The 14577-nt window shown below is 44.8% G+C and overlaps 1 protein-coding gene across 7 annotated transcripts in view; it reads left to right on the top strand.

Annotated features, from left to right (window-relative positions):
• The window catches only part of PPFIBP2 (PPFIA binding protein 2), a 142821-nt gene that overhangs the window by 72481 nt on the left and 55763 nt on the right, over positions 1 to 14577 (top strand). For 5 of the 7 annotated variants that reach the window (XM_029207209.1, XM_029207213.1, XM_029207205.1 and 2 more), the window contains one exon: positions 10639 to 10731. The exons of 1 other annotated variant lie outside the window; for it this stretch is intronic. In XM_029207209.1, the coding sequence (XP_029063042.1) occupies positions 10639 to 10731 (93 nt within the window). Of the gene's footprint in view, positions 1 to 10638; positions 10732 to 14360; positions 14488 to 14577 lie in introns of those variants that run through there. One more of the 7 variants, XM_029207212.1, reaches the window with a different exon arrangement.

Below are 14577 nucleotides of genomic sequence, written 5' to 3' on the forward strand. Positions count from 1 at the left end.
AGCAGAAACTAACACACCATTGTAAAGCAATTATACTCGAATAAAGATATAAATAAAACAAAACAAAACTAACTCTATTACAGTACTTATCACGTCTCAGTGTAAGACTACAGAGCTCTTTCAAGGCAGGGACTGCCTAGCACAGGGAGTGGCACCTAGTAGGTGTTCAGGAATATTTAGTCACTGAATAGATAACTGAATGAAGCATAATTATGTGAACATTGGTTGACCAAGCTATTTAATTTGCTATTCATGAACTTTGCTCGTCCCTGATGGTGGATCATTTGATAGTGACAACCCCACCAGCGACACTTAGCCTCCCCTTATATATAATTGCAACTAAGAGAGGTGGAGGGCATAAGGAGGTCAAGGTCAGGATAGGATCTCTCTCTCGTTGGGCTCCTGGTAGCTAAGGACCTGACTGTACTCTACTCACGCTGCATTTTGAAGAAACTTCTTTACCTCTGTGCCAGAGGTAGTGGATGGGCTTGGCTATTGTTGGGAAAAAGTGGTTTTATAATAACTTCCAGAAAGGCCTTAAATTCCTTAACCAAAACATCTAGGAGAAGTTTTCCTTTTTACAAGCACCTGCTTGCATTCATTCTGCTTGATTCCTTTGGCGATGGGTAACCTGAGACATGTAATAGAAATTGTAGCTTCTATGATCTACTTCTTTTTTGTTTTTTTGGTCCTTATTTTTTAAGGTCTACATTTTCCAAGTTTCTCAAAAGCTTGTTATGTGAGCGGTGGTCCTGAGCTTGAAGTATAGCCTTAGTGACTTTCACATCTCCCCTGTGCTTGGCAGCCATGACTCTCTTGAGGTGGGTTTTCTGGATTTGATATGATCCCCCTGACTAGGAGCTGTCTCACAGGGGAGCTGACTTCCTTAGGCTTTTCCCACACTCCGTGCTCGCATACCAAGTGACACCCCCACGCGACCTCTCCTCCACACCACTTGTTTGTTCTGGAACCAGCACTTTCCCCGTGTTCAGTGAAGTGCCGTGCTGACAGGAGGTCCCGTGGGACATTGCCTTCACCCAGCATCCCCGAGAGTGTGCCAGAGCACACTTGGAGGGCACACAGAGGCCAGCAGAGGCCAGCCAGGTTGTGAAGGAGTCAGACTCCTGGGGATTCTGCACGGCCCCCATCCGTGCCACCAAGCACCCCCTCCAGAACTCTGCAGAGACCTAATATGGCCATCCCTTTGCCAAGCTACAGTGGAAGGACCAAGAGCGAGCAAGCATCGTGGAAGCTGACCAGCCACTAGACTCAGAGGGTGATGGCTCTGAGGAGGCTGCTGGGGGCGGGGGCTGGTTGGTGGGGGCACAGCTCAGCTGGAAAGCTCATGTTTAACCTAAATTTGACCTGACTTTCAGATTGGAACAGAAAGAAAAATGCAAGCGTTTATGATTAGTCATCATTAGCTATTGAAATTTTCACTGTGCTCAGTATAAACTGAGTTCCTGTACATGCAACTCCAAGCATGGCCATCTTTTCAGAGACGATGGAAAGGGAACAGGTTCGAGGCTGTGCACCGCAGGCACGATTCCAGGGCTCTTAGCTAACAATGGGTTCTGTGTTGTCCCTTAGGCACTTTTTTTCTTTCCAGCCCGAAAGTATTTTGGTTATTGTAACTTTGGGTTGTTTGTTCAGATCTTTAGATACTTCATAGGTATCCTAATCAGAAATGTTGCCTTCTTTTGTTCTTTTGCACAAAAAGAATGAGTTCATTAAAGCTGTCAGTGCAAGGGAAGAGCTGTGTCTTAACTGCATTTCAGTCTTTTAGTTTAAACAAAGCCACATCAATGAGTTCCGTGTTTCCACGATCATTCAAAAACTGTTTATATTACATGGAGGAAATATTAGAGCATCCTGCTCTAAAGAGTTTTCTGCACTTTTATTCCCACACGTCTTTGTTTTTAATGACCTAACTGATCATGTGTCACTCTGTGAGGTATGATCTCCTCTATTTAAAGGATGGGAAGCTTGAGATGAGGTGACCTACTTGAGCTTGTGCATGGTTAGTGCAGCCTCACCTCTTAATCGTTCCCAGCTATCATTCTGCACAGGAGGTCCTACCTTGTAGAGGAGAAGGCTGCAGGAATTCTTTACATGAATATGGAAGCCCCCAACGAAGTCCCCAGGGATCCCCTGCTTTGAAATCCAGCTGAGCAAAGGGTGGGAACAGGGAAGCTGCAGCTCTCAGACCTGGCATTTGTACAGCTATACAGGACGTGTTAATTCTTTCAACATAGCTTCTTAAACAGTTGTTAGGTGTTTTTATGTTCTTACAGCCCTTCATTTATTCATTTCCCATCCACCCTTATATCTTTTAGCCCTACTTTAGCTTCCTGTTTATTTCTTGTGTTTTAACCTATTTTTGTTTATTTCATCTCTCCCCTCCAACACACACCCAGTTGATGCCATGGGCCTGTTGCATCTTGTATCATTCCCTGAATTAACCTTCTTGTTCTGCTTGGGAAATAAGAATGGAGGCCAACAGGTGGTGGATAGAAAGTCATCCATTTCACACACAAAGGAGAATGGGTTCCTTTTTTATCCTCATGCATCCCACACAGACACACCCTCTGCCACAAGAGTAGATCCCTATTAGCCCTTGATGATAATCTTGGTTTTAACTATAGTTGGCTCACAACTGACAATTCTGTCTTTAAGTTTACCAGTGCAAGCAAATCAAGCAATGGTAGGTAGAATCCCTTTGTAACTCAGTACTATATCCAAATAGCAGGAATGCTTTCTTGTAAGTCTGTTTCTAGAGGAGTGAATTTCAGTCAATTGACCGATCACCATTTGAGACAAATGCATTAGCCAGGACTTTTGGTTGCAAGTAACAGAAACTCGGTTTGAACCAGTGTAGGCCAAGAGGGGACCAATAGGAAGGGCAGGGATGTATCATTGCCTTTGGACAGCATGAACCAGGGGTGAGAATGCCACCAGTCTCTCTTTCTTGGCTTTCATTTGTGTGTTGGCTTCATAGCTTACTCATGCTGCAAACCAACTTCCTCCACCTGGAAGAAGACATGTCCACTGACAACCTTTGAACCTTGTAGCACAACTACTACCATTTTCTGTTTCCAAGTTTAAAAATGCAGAGGAAAGATTCCAACCATCTAAGCTTTGCATCAGGAGGTTGGAAGGGGTGAGAATATCTCTAAGGAGATGGCAGCCCTCACTCGTGCCACATAGTTATAGCAAAGGTAATGACCCCAGCCTGTTCCTTTCTCTTAGCAAGAGAGCAAGAGGGAAATTGACTAGTCTGGTTTTTTGTTTTTGTTTTTTTGCAACTAATGATAAGGGTTTTGCCTGTGTGTGTCGGGGGGGGGGGAACCTTAAATATCCTCTGATAATCACATCCCTGATAAAAAGGCAATGTCCCCCAAGATATGGAAAACCTATTTTATTTCTTGAGTCTGCTAGCATTCAGCTCTTGGTGCATGAGGAACTTAACCAAGAGTAAACTCCTTACTCACTGACCCGTGGAAGAGGTGGAGGCAGGACTGAGATTAGTCTAGTGTCTTTGTGTAGCCCCAAATGCCCTTTATATAGAGACTCTGTCCATACTGGAATCTTGGTGGTCAGTCCTGTGCTTCCTGGACCCACACGGTCCTTTCTCCATCCTCCCACTTCTCTCCTAATCACTGAGTCTGATTAACTATCATGGTCAACTCCATGACCCCCAACCATGGATCAGCCTGCACAGCTGCCACATCATCCTGAAGCCTCTCTCTTCCATTTAGAGATGGCTTAGAAGATAGCCCCACTGTAGGCTGTTGATAGCTGGAGCTGTATATTAGGCCTGCACAGTCTCAGCATCAACAGTGTTTTGGGTCTTCTAGAAAGAGGGCCACAGTCTGTAAGAGTCAAGGTGCTGTGTTGTCTCTGTTCCAGGGGACTCTCAGCAACGTCACTCTCAAGGCCTGGGGAAGACCTTTTTTTTTTCTTTTAATTGAAGTATAGTTGATTTATAATGTTGTGTTAGTTTCTGTTGTATAGCGAAGTGATTCAGTTATATAGATATAGACACAGATATTCTTTTTCAGATTCTTTTCCATTATAGGTTATTACAAGATGTTGAACATAGTTCCCTGTGCTATACAGTAGGACCTTGTTGTTTATTTTATATACAGTACTGTGTATATGTTAATACCCAACTTCTTTTTTTTTTTAATTTATTATTTTTGGCTGCGTTGGGTCTTTGTTGCTGCGCGCGGGCTTTCTCTAGTTGCGGCGAGTGGGGGCTACTCTTTGTTGCCGTGCGCGAGCTTCTCATTGCGGTGGCTTCTCTTGTTGCAGAGCACAGGCTCTAGGCACGTGGGCTTCATTAGTTGTGGCACGTGGGCTCAGTAGTTGTGGCTCACGGGCTCTAGAGCACAGGCTCAGTAGTTGTGGCGCACGGGCTTAGTTGCTCCTCAACATGTGGGATCTTCCCGGACCAGGGCTCAAACCCGTGTCCCCTGCATTGGCAGGCGGATTCTTAACCACCGCACCACCAGGGAAGTCCCCCAACTTCTAATTTATCCCTCCCCCATACCCCCTTTCCCCTTCGGTAACCATAAGTTTGTTTTCTATGTCTGTGAGCCTGTTTCTGTTTTGTGAATAAGTTCGTTTGTATCGTATTTTAGATCCACATGTAAGTGACATCATATGATACTTGTCTTTCTCTGTCTGACTTACTTAGTATGATAATCTCTAGGTCTATCCATGTTGCTGCAAATGGCATTATTTCATTCTTTTTTTTAATGGCCGAGTAATATACCATTGTATATATATACCACATCTTCTTTATCTATGGACATTTAGGTTGTTTCCGTGTCTTGGCTATTGTAAATAGTGCTTCTATGAATATTGGTGTGCATGTATATTTTTGAATCAGAGTTTTCTCTGGATATATGCCCAGGAGTGGGATTGCTGGATCATGTGGTAACTCTATTTTTAGTTGTTTTTTCTTTTTTTAAAGAAAGGTATTTTAATTTTATTTTTATTTATTTTTGGCTGCGTTGGGTCTTCGTTGCTACGTGTGGGCTTTCTCTAGTTGCTGCGAGCAGGGGCTACTCTTCGTAGTGGTGCACAGGCTTCTCATTGCAGTGGCTTCTCTTTGTTGCAGAGCATGGGCTCTAGGCACACGGGCTTCAGTAGTTGCAGCATGTGGGCTTCAGTAGTTGTGCCTCGCGGGCTCTAGAGCGCAGGCTCAGTAGTTGTGGCACACAGGCTTAGTTGCTCCACAGCATGTGGGATCTTCCCAGACCAGGGCTTGAACCCATGTCCCCTGCATTGGCAGGCAGATTCTTAACCACTGCGCCACCAGGGAAGTCCCTATTTTTAGTTTGTTAAGAAATCTCCATACTGTTTTCCATAGTGGGTGCAGCAACTTGTATTCCCACCAACAGTGTAGGTGGGTTCCTTTTTCTCCACAGCCTCTCTAGCATTTATTATTTGTGGACTTTTGCAGATGGTCATTCTGACCAGTGTGAGGTGGTACCTCATTGTAGTTTTGATTTGCATTTCTCTAATAGTTATGTTGAGCATCTGGGGAAGACCTTGATGTGACGTTTCTGAGCTGTGTTTTATATTTGCCTCCAAGAGATCTGGGTTTTAGAAGATGGATTCCTTTATTCAAGACTTTGTCCAGCCTCTTGAGGGTAAAATTTTGATAGAAGCAAAGGTGGTTTAACTTCAATAGTCTTGGCTAAAGTTTCTGAGTTATTGACAACATACACACAAGAAGAACTCCCCGTGCTGCTTCAGTTCTGTGATATGAGAGAGAGGGAGTATGTTTCACTGTGGCGCTCTTCAGTAAGCGCCGCAAGAGGACGTGGAAATGTCAATCTGTAGTTGCCATTTCACCTCCATAGGGTACGCAGATCTCTGGCCTTCACAATATCTCTTGGTCCCACACAATATTATATCAGGTAACTAAGGTGAATTATAGTTTCAGGGATAGCTTTGACGATGGAAAGTTTAGATGAGAAGATTCATTTTTCCCTGTCACATTTGTAGAAATAACCATCAAAACAGAAGAGAAAAATTTGATCAACTATATGTATATCACACCTTAGTACATCAGAAGTCCGTTGTACAGGTCTAGCCTAGGGGCTTAACATCATTAGTTGAGTAAAAATGACCTCTTTTTAATTTATATTTATCAATGGGTTGAGCATCCTTAACAGGGTAGAACAGTATAGAACTCTCCTTTAGATCACTTGCCATCCCAGAGCGGGGAGGAATCGAAACTTAGCATGTAGCATCCTTCGGAATTCGGTGTGACTTTCTCCTCCTCGGTGGAATGCTGGCATGGTTCTCTCCATCTGACTTTATGCATAGAGAGCTGGGCAACTGCTCTATCACCAAGTTACCTAATAGAGAATATGGACAAGACTTTTCAGAGACTCCCAAACCTGGAATCACTCAGGGACCCAGTTGATGATCTCAGTATTGATCCAAGACTTCTACTACAATTCCACTGTTAGAATTAAGGAAGCAGATGTAGCCTCTGAGAAAGCAAGCTCTTCTGAAAGTCGGGCAAAACAGAGCTGTGTCCCGACTCTGTCTTTTTAAACATGTTTATCAATAATTTTCATAACCTTCTGGCCTTTTATGCCCTGATGATACAGCCATTTTATAATCCAAGAATGATGCCCAAAAGTGACTGAACCTGTTGCCCAGTTACTGGAATAAGGAGTATGCATTTATTCACTCAAAACTCAAATCCTCACCTTTGGCTAATAAATGTTGGCATTCAACAAGATGTTCTTCTTGGCCCTGTTCTCAGTTGCTTTCCAGGTTCTTCAAGCAGAGGTGTGTTTTATCCTGGTCTGTGACCAGCTAAGGCTTGAGTGCAGTTTTCTTGAGAGCTGTCCGTCTTCTGTAGAATGTGACAACACAGGACTCTGAACTTCACCAAAAGCAAGGGATAACGATGTGGCAGACTTCTTTCTGGGACATTGTTTCCATCTCAGTCTTGTTTAATACCTTTCAAAAGCTTGCTAGAGAACAGCAGTGATTTTGGTCAACTGTATGAGAGGAAGATGCCCTGCTCGTCTACAATGGTGATTTGGGTCAAAGGAGGCACTTTTCTGCCACATGCAGCACAGCCACATGGGCCAGTGTGACTGCTGGGGAAGGATGTGCCCCCTCAAGTCTGTTAGGGGAGGAAAAAAGCACCAAGAACTGTTCTAGCTACTCAAACGGTGCTTCTAGATTTTTAAATATATTTTAATTACTCAAGTAAATAAACTTTTTTTTTTTTTTTGCGGTACGCGGACCTCTCACTGCTGTGGCCTCTCCCATTGCGGAGCACAGGCTCCGGACGCGCAGGCTCAGTGGCCATGGCTCACGGGCGCAGCCGCTCCGTGGCATGTGGGATCTTCCAGGACCGGGGCACAAACCCGTGTCCCCTGCATCGGCAGGTGGACTCTCAACAACTGTGCCACCAGGGAAGCCCAAATATATTTTTATAAGAAGCTCAAATATTATAGTTAAAGCCCCTCTTGACCAAACCTCCCACTCCCAACTTTTCGTAGCCCAGAAACTTCCCCAAAAGAGAGCACTGTTAAGGGTTGTTCTGTAGCCTTCCAGACACTGGATCTATTTACCTTCATATATATATATCAGTACTTGCGGAGCTGGATGGTACTGTTTTCTAGTGTCACACCACATGGTTCTTTGGATCTTGCTGCTTTCACTATCCAATATGTCTTGTATTTCTATGATGGTTCATAAAAATCTGCCTCATGTTAAAATGCTACAGATTGTCTGCAATATGGGTGAACCACAGTTTATCCACTCCTCTATTAATGGATATTTAGGTTCAGACAGCATTTTTACACCTTATTTTAAGTGAACTTTCATACAATCACAATGTATAAAACAAAATTTATACTCATCTGTTCCTCAAGCTGTAACAGAGAGCTTACTGGTTTCGTACATGGTAACTTGGGCAAATAATCCATTTGTGCCTTGTTTGTATACTTTGTGTCTCAGTTCCTTTAAGTGTAAAATTAGAATAAAAATAGTACCTATCTAGCAGAGTTGTGGGAGGGATTAAATGAATTAATATATGCAAAGTGCTCTCGACAGTGCTTGGCACATGGTGAGCGCTGCCTAAGTGCCCACTTCGTGTCTAGAGGACGGTACTTGGACCACATCGTACTGGTCTCCGTAGAATTGCTTTGGTTTTTGGCCCACGTTATCCACTAACCTTTGACCTATTTTGAGAACATCACAGGAAAGCAGTGAGTTCTGCTGGGCTCCGTTTACTGTGAGGATATCATCACGAATGTTGTTTATCCCACTACACAAAGTCTCTCTGTGGAAACAAGGGATGGTTCTCCCTTCCTTAGGAAGAGCTGTGCTTCTCCTAGGCAGTTAGCTTGACTTTGTCATACTGATCTGTGCATCTTTTAACTCAGTCGTGCTTCCCTTTTTCCATTGGCTGCTAGAGTAGATTCAGTTGTTCTTTTTTAAATCTACTTCTAGCATGTGTTATAGACTCTATGGCACGCATTTTGTGTATTAACTGAACTTATGATATCAACTTCCTTCCTTCCTCTTTTTTTTTTGGTCAGCTAGCTGCCTCTCTGGGTGATTGTGTGGGTAGGTCTTTTATCGTATGAACACACTGCACTCCATTTGACTGAGGCTCAGGTGGTGCGGTAGCTGGCCGGAGTCTTGTGGAAGGAGCCTTCCCTTCGTCCCCTGCTGGAGAAGTGCCAGCTGCCAGTGGTGGGTGGCCCTGTGCATGTGCTGACTTCGGCGCTGGATCCACACAGCTTCACTTGGGTGCCTGGGTCCTTTCTGTTCTCAGTCTCTCTCCTCTGAAAGTCACCATCATGTGAGTTCTTGGACAGAGAAGCAATTGACCTGCTGCTTAAGAGCTATTTCCTTTCTTTTCTTGTTAGGCTCTGAGAAATGTAGGTTCTAATTATATCTTTGGATACTAGTCAGTGTTTGACCGTGTGATGACTGGAATATTAATTAATGGAACAATAATAAACTGCTATCAACACAAAGAAGCCATTAGTGATTGCTAAGGCCCTTTGTTTATGGTATGAAAGAGCTTCCATAACACTGAACAAGATGCAGACTGGAGAGGGGCTAGACGAAAAGGCAGGGGAATGGCAGGGGTGCCCTGTCCGTCTGGCCTGTGCCTGGCACAGCTGCCCTGGGAAGTGGCCCCTGGGCTCACCCTCCCGCTGCACCTTCGACAGACAGCCAGTGCTTCCCTCACAGGTGACACTCCACGGCTTGAATGCAGATTTCTTGGTCCCTGTTTCATTTTGGAACCAGGCCTGGCTCTGCCACCTGCCCTCACCTAGGCAGTGCACTGGGGAAGGGATGGGACGAGGGAAGGCAGGAGGTATCTTTTCCTAATGGGGCAGGTGGGGTGTGGTTGGAAAGCCCATTCTGAAGGTTGGAATGTGGCGAAATGGGCTCAGGAGAAGGGGACCACTTCTGGGCCCTTCTCTGTGCCTGGTCTCCTCTCTGACATTCTCCTTTTACAATCGTGACTTTCCTTTGGGATATAGGATACCCGCCTTACGAACATTGGAGCATTGACTCCGCTGGACCAGCCAGGTGTCAAGGAGTGTCACTTCCCCGTTTAGCAATAAGATCTGCTTTTTCAGACCGCTGAGCCCCCGGATGGCCTACTGTGCGCCTCTGGTTTGGGCCCTTAAATTCCTCGTGGAAGAAGGGTGTAGTCGTAGCACTGGGCCAGTTCAGTTCCATTAGCAGCTACCTCCCTCCTCCCTGCCTACAACCAGGGCAGACACACCCAGGAAGTGACTGCAGCTCCTGTCTCTAGCTCAGGGCATTTTATAAGCTTTGCCTCTCGACTGCCATCTGAAATCTCCCTTTCCTCTGTTTTCCATGGTTTCCGACTACTTGGTATTTCCTGTGTTTTCCCTCTGCTTGGCCCTTGAGATCCCTCTGGCTGTCATTTGGGTTCTTCTCAAGACGTTTCTTCTTAGCTTATTCCTCTCAGCTCTAACACTGCAGCAACTCCATGTGCCACCCTGGTTGCCAGAGCCCTTATTGAGGGGTGCGATCGGCCACTTCTGAAAGGGATGTGCGAGTAGATGAAGGGCCTTCCGTTTGGCATCCCTCATCCTCCAGGCTCCCTGCGATGTTCAGGATGAGCCTCCACGCCGTGAGGTGTGCCTCGGCTCTGGAGAACTTTGGCGTGAGAGTCAGGAGACAAGATCAGTGCAGGAGTTGTTCCCATATAGTTCCTCAGTGAATGGTACCAGCTCCCTGGTCTCAAAGAGTAGACCCTTATTGCTATTGGTGCTTCTGGCCGGCTGTGCCTCCAGCTAAACCAGACCCAACACGCCCAGTCACGTCAAGCACCGCCGGGTCTGGAGTTCCACCGAGGCCTTTCTAGCCAAAGGTGAGGTCACCCAGAGGGTGGTTTTTGCCACCTTTCATGGCATGCCTATCAGTGGCATCTGATCTGGTCCTCCTTGTAGTAGTTTTGAAATCCTGTGGTTTCCTGTTTAGGTGGGTGATTTTGCATAGATAATAAGCGAAACTGACCTCACCAATTGCATACTTCATTTGGAAGTTGGTAAGATGTCTTTCCAGGCTTTTAAGTGTGTGTTTTTTTCCTCTTCCCTTTAGTCCCAGGTAAATCACCACAGTGCTGCTAGTAGTGAAACGTACCAGGAACGCTTAGCACGTCTAGAAGGAGATAAGGAGTCCCTCATATTACAGGTGGGTCCTTTTTGGTGGGAACCAGCTTATTCTGTTACCTCCAACTCTGTAGCTGCCTTAAGTAGGAGGGAAGTCCAAAGGGTTTTCTCTGTTGGATGTCTCCTGCTCCCAAAGGGTATGTTTTTCAAAAGACTTTTCCTGAAACAAAGGAGAAAGTAACTGGGGGCACAGTTTAACTCTGGCCTTGGCTTTTGGGGGCTGTGAATGGATTCATTTATTTATCATGGACTACAAGAGTGTCTGCATCTATACACTGGAAGCTCTGTGGCCGGGCTGATTAATGGGGCCCTGTCTTCCAGAAGTCTTGCAAAGGAGATGTGTCCTCATGTCACTAATAAAGCAAAACCTCTTCAAAAGCCCCAGGGTGGATGCTAACAGGATCAGGCCCAGTTCATCCGGAGCTGGATCTAGACTGATCACTTTGAGGCCAAACCCCCTGGAGCTGTTAACATGGGTTAATAAGCCTTTGATGACTCTCTTACTTTGAAGAAAGGAACTCCAAAACTTTTCAGAGACAAAGAGTCAAAGACGTAGTTTCAGGTCTGAAAACTTGCATTGCATTCTGAAAAGTTGATCTTTCTCGTGGGATGCTTTTTGCTGAGGTAGGAGCTCTTTGCTGTGTTAGTTCTCAAACACATGAATCAAGCCTCAAGGTCTGGTATGCCTCAGACACTGTGATTGACAATTTAGAGAATAATAAGACTAATATCCTAATCCCAGCTCCTTAAAAAGCTTGAAGGGTGGTGATTAAGACTGGTAAGTGGGATGGAAGCGGGGGGGGGGGGGCAGGGAGGGTTCTGGGACCTTCCTTAGACTATGGGCCTTAGCTTAGAGCACTAGAGTTAGCACTAGAGTTAAGAGGCTACAGTATGTTTGGCTTTTTTCCTTCTGTTTTACCTTATTTCTTTTATTCATTTCACTTCATTTTATGAATGTGGGTATAATGTCTGATTATTTTAGAAACTTTGGAAAGTCAGAAAGAATTTAACATGTTGGCCCTTTCTTCCAGTCTTTTTTTTTTTCCTGTCCTGCCCCTATTTCAAAAAATTAAGCTCAGACCCAATATACAATTACACAATTTTGCATCCTAGGTTTGTTTTTTTTTCTTCACTTCATTGATTTGTTCATTAAAAACTATTTGCATGCCCACAACTCAGTGGATACTGGTTTTAGGTGCTGGGGTTGTAGCAGTGAAGAAAATAGACTAAATCCCTGTTCTCAAGCTTCTATTCATGTGTGTGTGTGTGTGTGTGTGTGCGCGCGTGTGTGCGCGCGCACGTACATGTACGATAAACCAATTCACAAAATGTTTCCAGTGATGATAAATGCTATGGAAAAAAGTAAAGCAGGGTAGGACTGTGTGGTCAGGGAAGACCTCCCCGATAGGAGGAGACTTAAGGACCTGGGGAGGGAGTCCCATAGAGACTGGGAGAAGCACGTGCCACGCAGAGGAGGTGGTTGGTCCAGCGAGCACCTTGAGGTAGGCATGTGCTTGGCGTGTGGGAAGCACAGGAAGGGGCTGTGTGGTTGGAGCTGGTGACCCTGAGAAGCCTGGTAACTGCCTACTGAGAGGTAGCAGGGGCCAGGTTATATAGCACGTTAGAGTGCAGATATTTTGCGGGATGTGTAATTGGAACCTCCATTCCAATGACACAACTGATGGAAGAGCGTCCAGTTTAGAATTTTGCCACAAACAGTATCAAGCTACAGACTAATGAACCCGGAACCTTCATGGCTGAAATGAGACATTTCTATTTAGAGGGTTACAATTTAATAAAGAATTCCTGTGTGATAATCTCTCTGATATTTTAAAAATTCCGAATTCTTGAATAATCCTTAATGAAATAATTCTAGCACAACTGGGGAGCTGCTTATCAGGAAAGTCAGAAGTGGATCCTAGTGGTTTCTGTCCCTCCAGGAGCTTGTGGACGGACTCTCAGAGTTGCTCTTACGTGCTCACTGCTGTCTCTAGAGGCTCCACGGAGCAGGTTAGACAGATCCTCAGCATGGGGGAGCCACTTGCTTGATTAATTCACAAGACAGCTCAGCCAGACCGAATTCATTGGAGCCCTTGGCCCAGAATGTTCTCCTGGGTTTACTTGTGGAAGAACAAAGGAAATCACACAGGGCAAAATACTATTTTCAGGATTAAACAACAAATAAAACCAAAATCTTGTATTTCTTCATTAGAATGCGACTTCTTAATGCAAGGATTTTCATCTTTTTCTTTTTCCCCCACTTCTGTATCCCCTCGGATTTTAAAATTATGCCTAGCATGTGGTAGGGGCTCAGAAAATATTTTTTCTTGAATAAAGGTCACATTTAGAACCTTTATACATTTTCTCCCAATTTTCTACACCTCTACATTCATAACCTAGACTATTCACGTTCATAAGGACCCCATAACCCGGTGTATCTCGAGTCTTAAGAGCAGCTGGGCTATGAGTTATAGAATGCCGGAGACCACGTTATTCCTCTTGGTACCTAAGACCACACGTTATTCGTCTGGGTACCTATTCCACTGGGTATCACCAGCCCATGGCCCCAAGGCGTGGTGCAGACTCTCTAAGTGTTAATCATCCCAGTAAGATTAACCACGACACATCCCCAACAGAAACTCTGGAACCCAGGGAGCAAAGGCCACCCCTGGCATCCTACTCTTTTGAAATTAGAGTTAGTAGTTGAAAAGGCCAGGACGGCTGATCATGTTAGGCAGCGAGGATAAGACGCCCATTTTTGGATTATAATTGAAATGTTAGCACACCATGCATCGGCTCCAGGAGTATGTTTCAATAATTCATTAATCACTTAGGAACATAAAAATGGAAAGCTTAAAGCAGCCATATTCATTAAGATTAGTGCCTCTGTAAAAGGGAGCTTTATAATTCATAACTTTATTTAAGCATGCATAAGTGAATTCACATTAACTCTCATGCTCCAGCCATCATTCCTTTACAGACTGAGAAATAATTTATGATCATCTATATGTAAATGGTGATGAGTCAACCATTGGTTGAAAACCGAAAGGCTATAAAGGATCTCAATTTACCAGTCCTTGATTTCTTTATTTTGGGGGAGGTCACTCATGCTTTCTTCCTCTTCCTGCTCTGAGGCACCTTTTAATAATAATTATTTAATAGTAATACAGAAAAGGATTATTTAATAATAAGGAAAAGGGATGTTTGCTGATAGAGGAGGCTTTGAAAATCTTCTCAGTCTGTATTTAGGGTATAATTTAAATGATTTATTGTAAATGGATTTTTATTTGCTAAACAATTCCGAGAGATAGTCTCGATGTTCTTCAGAAAGACGACTGTTTTCCTGCCACTGTATATGCAGCGTGGCTTGTGTATATTTATGACTTAGTCATGTTTTGGCCTGTGAAGCACAAAAACCTTTCTGCAGCCAAGTTTTGTCAGTGCTAATACATGCCCTTTACGTCCCACATTCCTTAATTGCTTCAGAACCCTCGCCTGATAGGTGAGCTGTCCTCACACCCTGATGAGAGGGGTAAGGTCATTGGCTACTCTGCACAGCAGTTTGGATTGCGCTTCCACATGAGGTGGCAGAAGCCCTGGCGAGCCAGCTGAGGTATTCCTTGAGGTCGGGCTGCCCAAGGGAGCTCTGTGAGAGGCACAAGGAGCCAGAGGCCAGCCCAGAGGCTGCTCTCGTGGCTGCTGGTTGTTTTTCTCCTCTGTCAAGAGCAGGAATATGTGACCAACCTGGTCCAGGTGGTGGCTGGGACTTCCCGGCCAGGTGAGAAAACAACCAGGGTTTCCTTCACCCAGGACACTTCCCCCACTTACCACCCACCAAAAACAGCAGCCATTCTTCTCCCATCAAGAA

The sequence above is a fragment of the Monodon monoceros genome, unplaced genomic scaffold (assembly GCF_005190385.1).
Source record: "Monodon monoceros isolate NGI ecotype Baffin Bay Population unplaced genomic scaffold, NGI_Narwhal_1 Super_Scaffold_7, whole genome shotgun sequence".
Lineage (NCBI taxonomy): Eukaryota > Metazoa > Chordata > Mammalia > Artiodactyla > Monodontidae > Monodon > Monodon monoceros.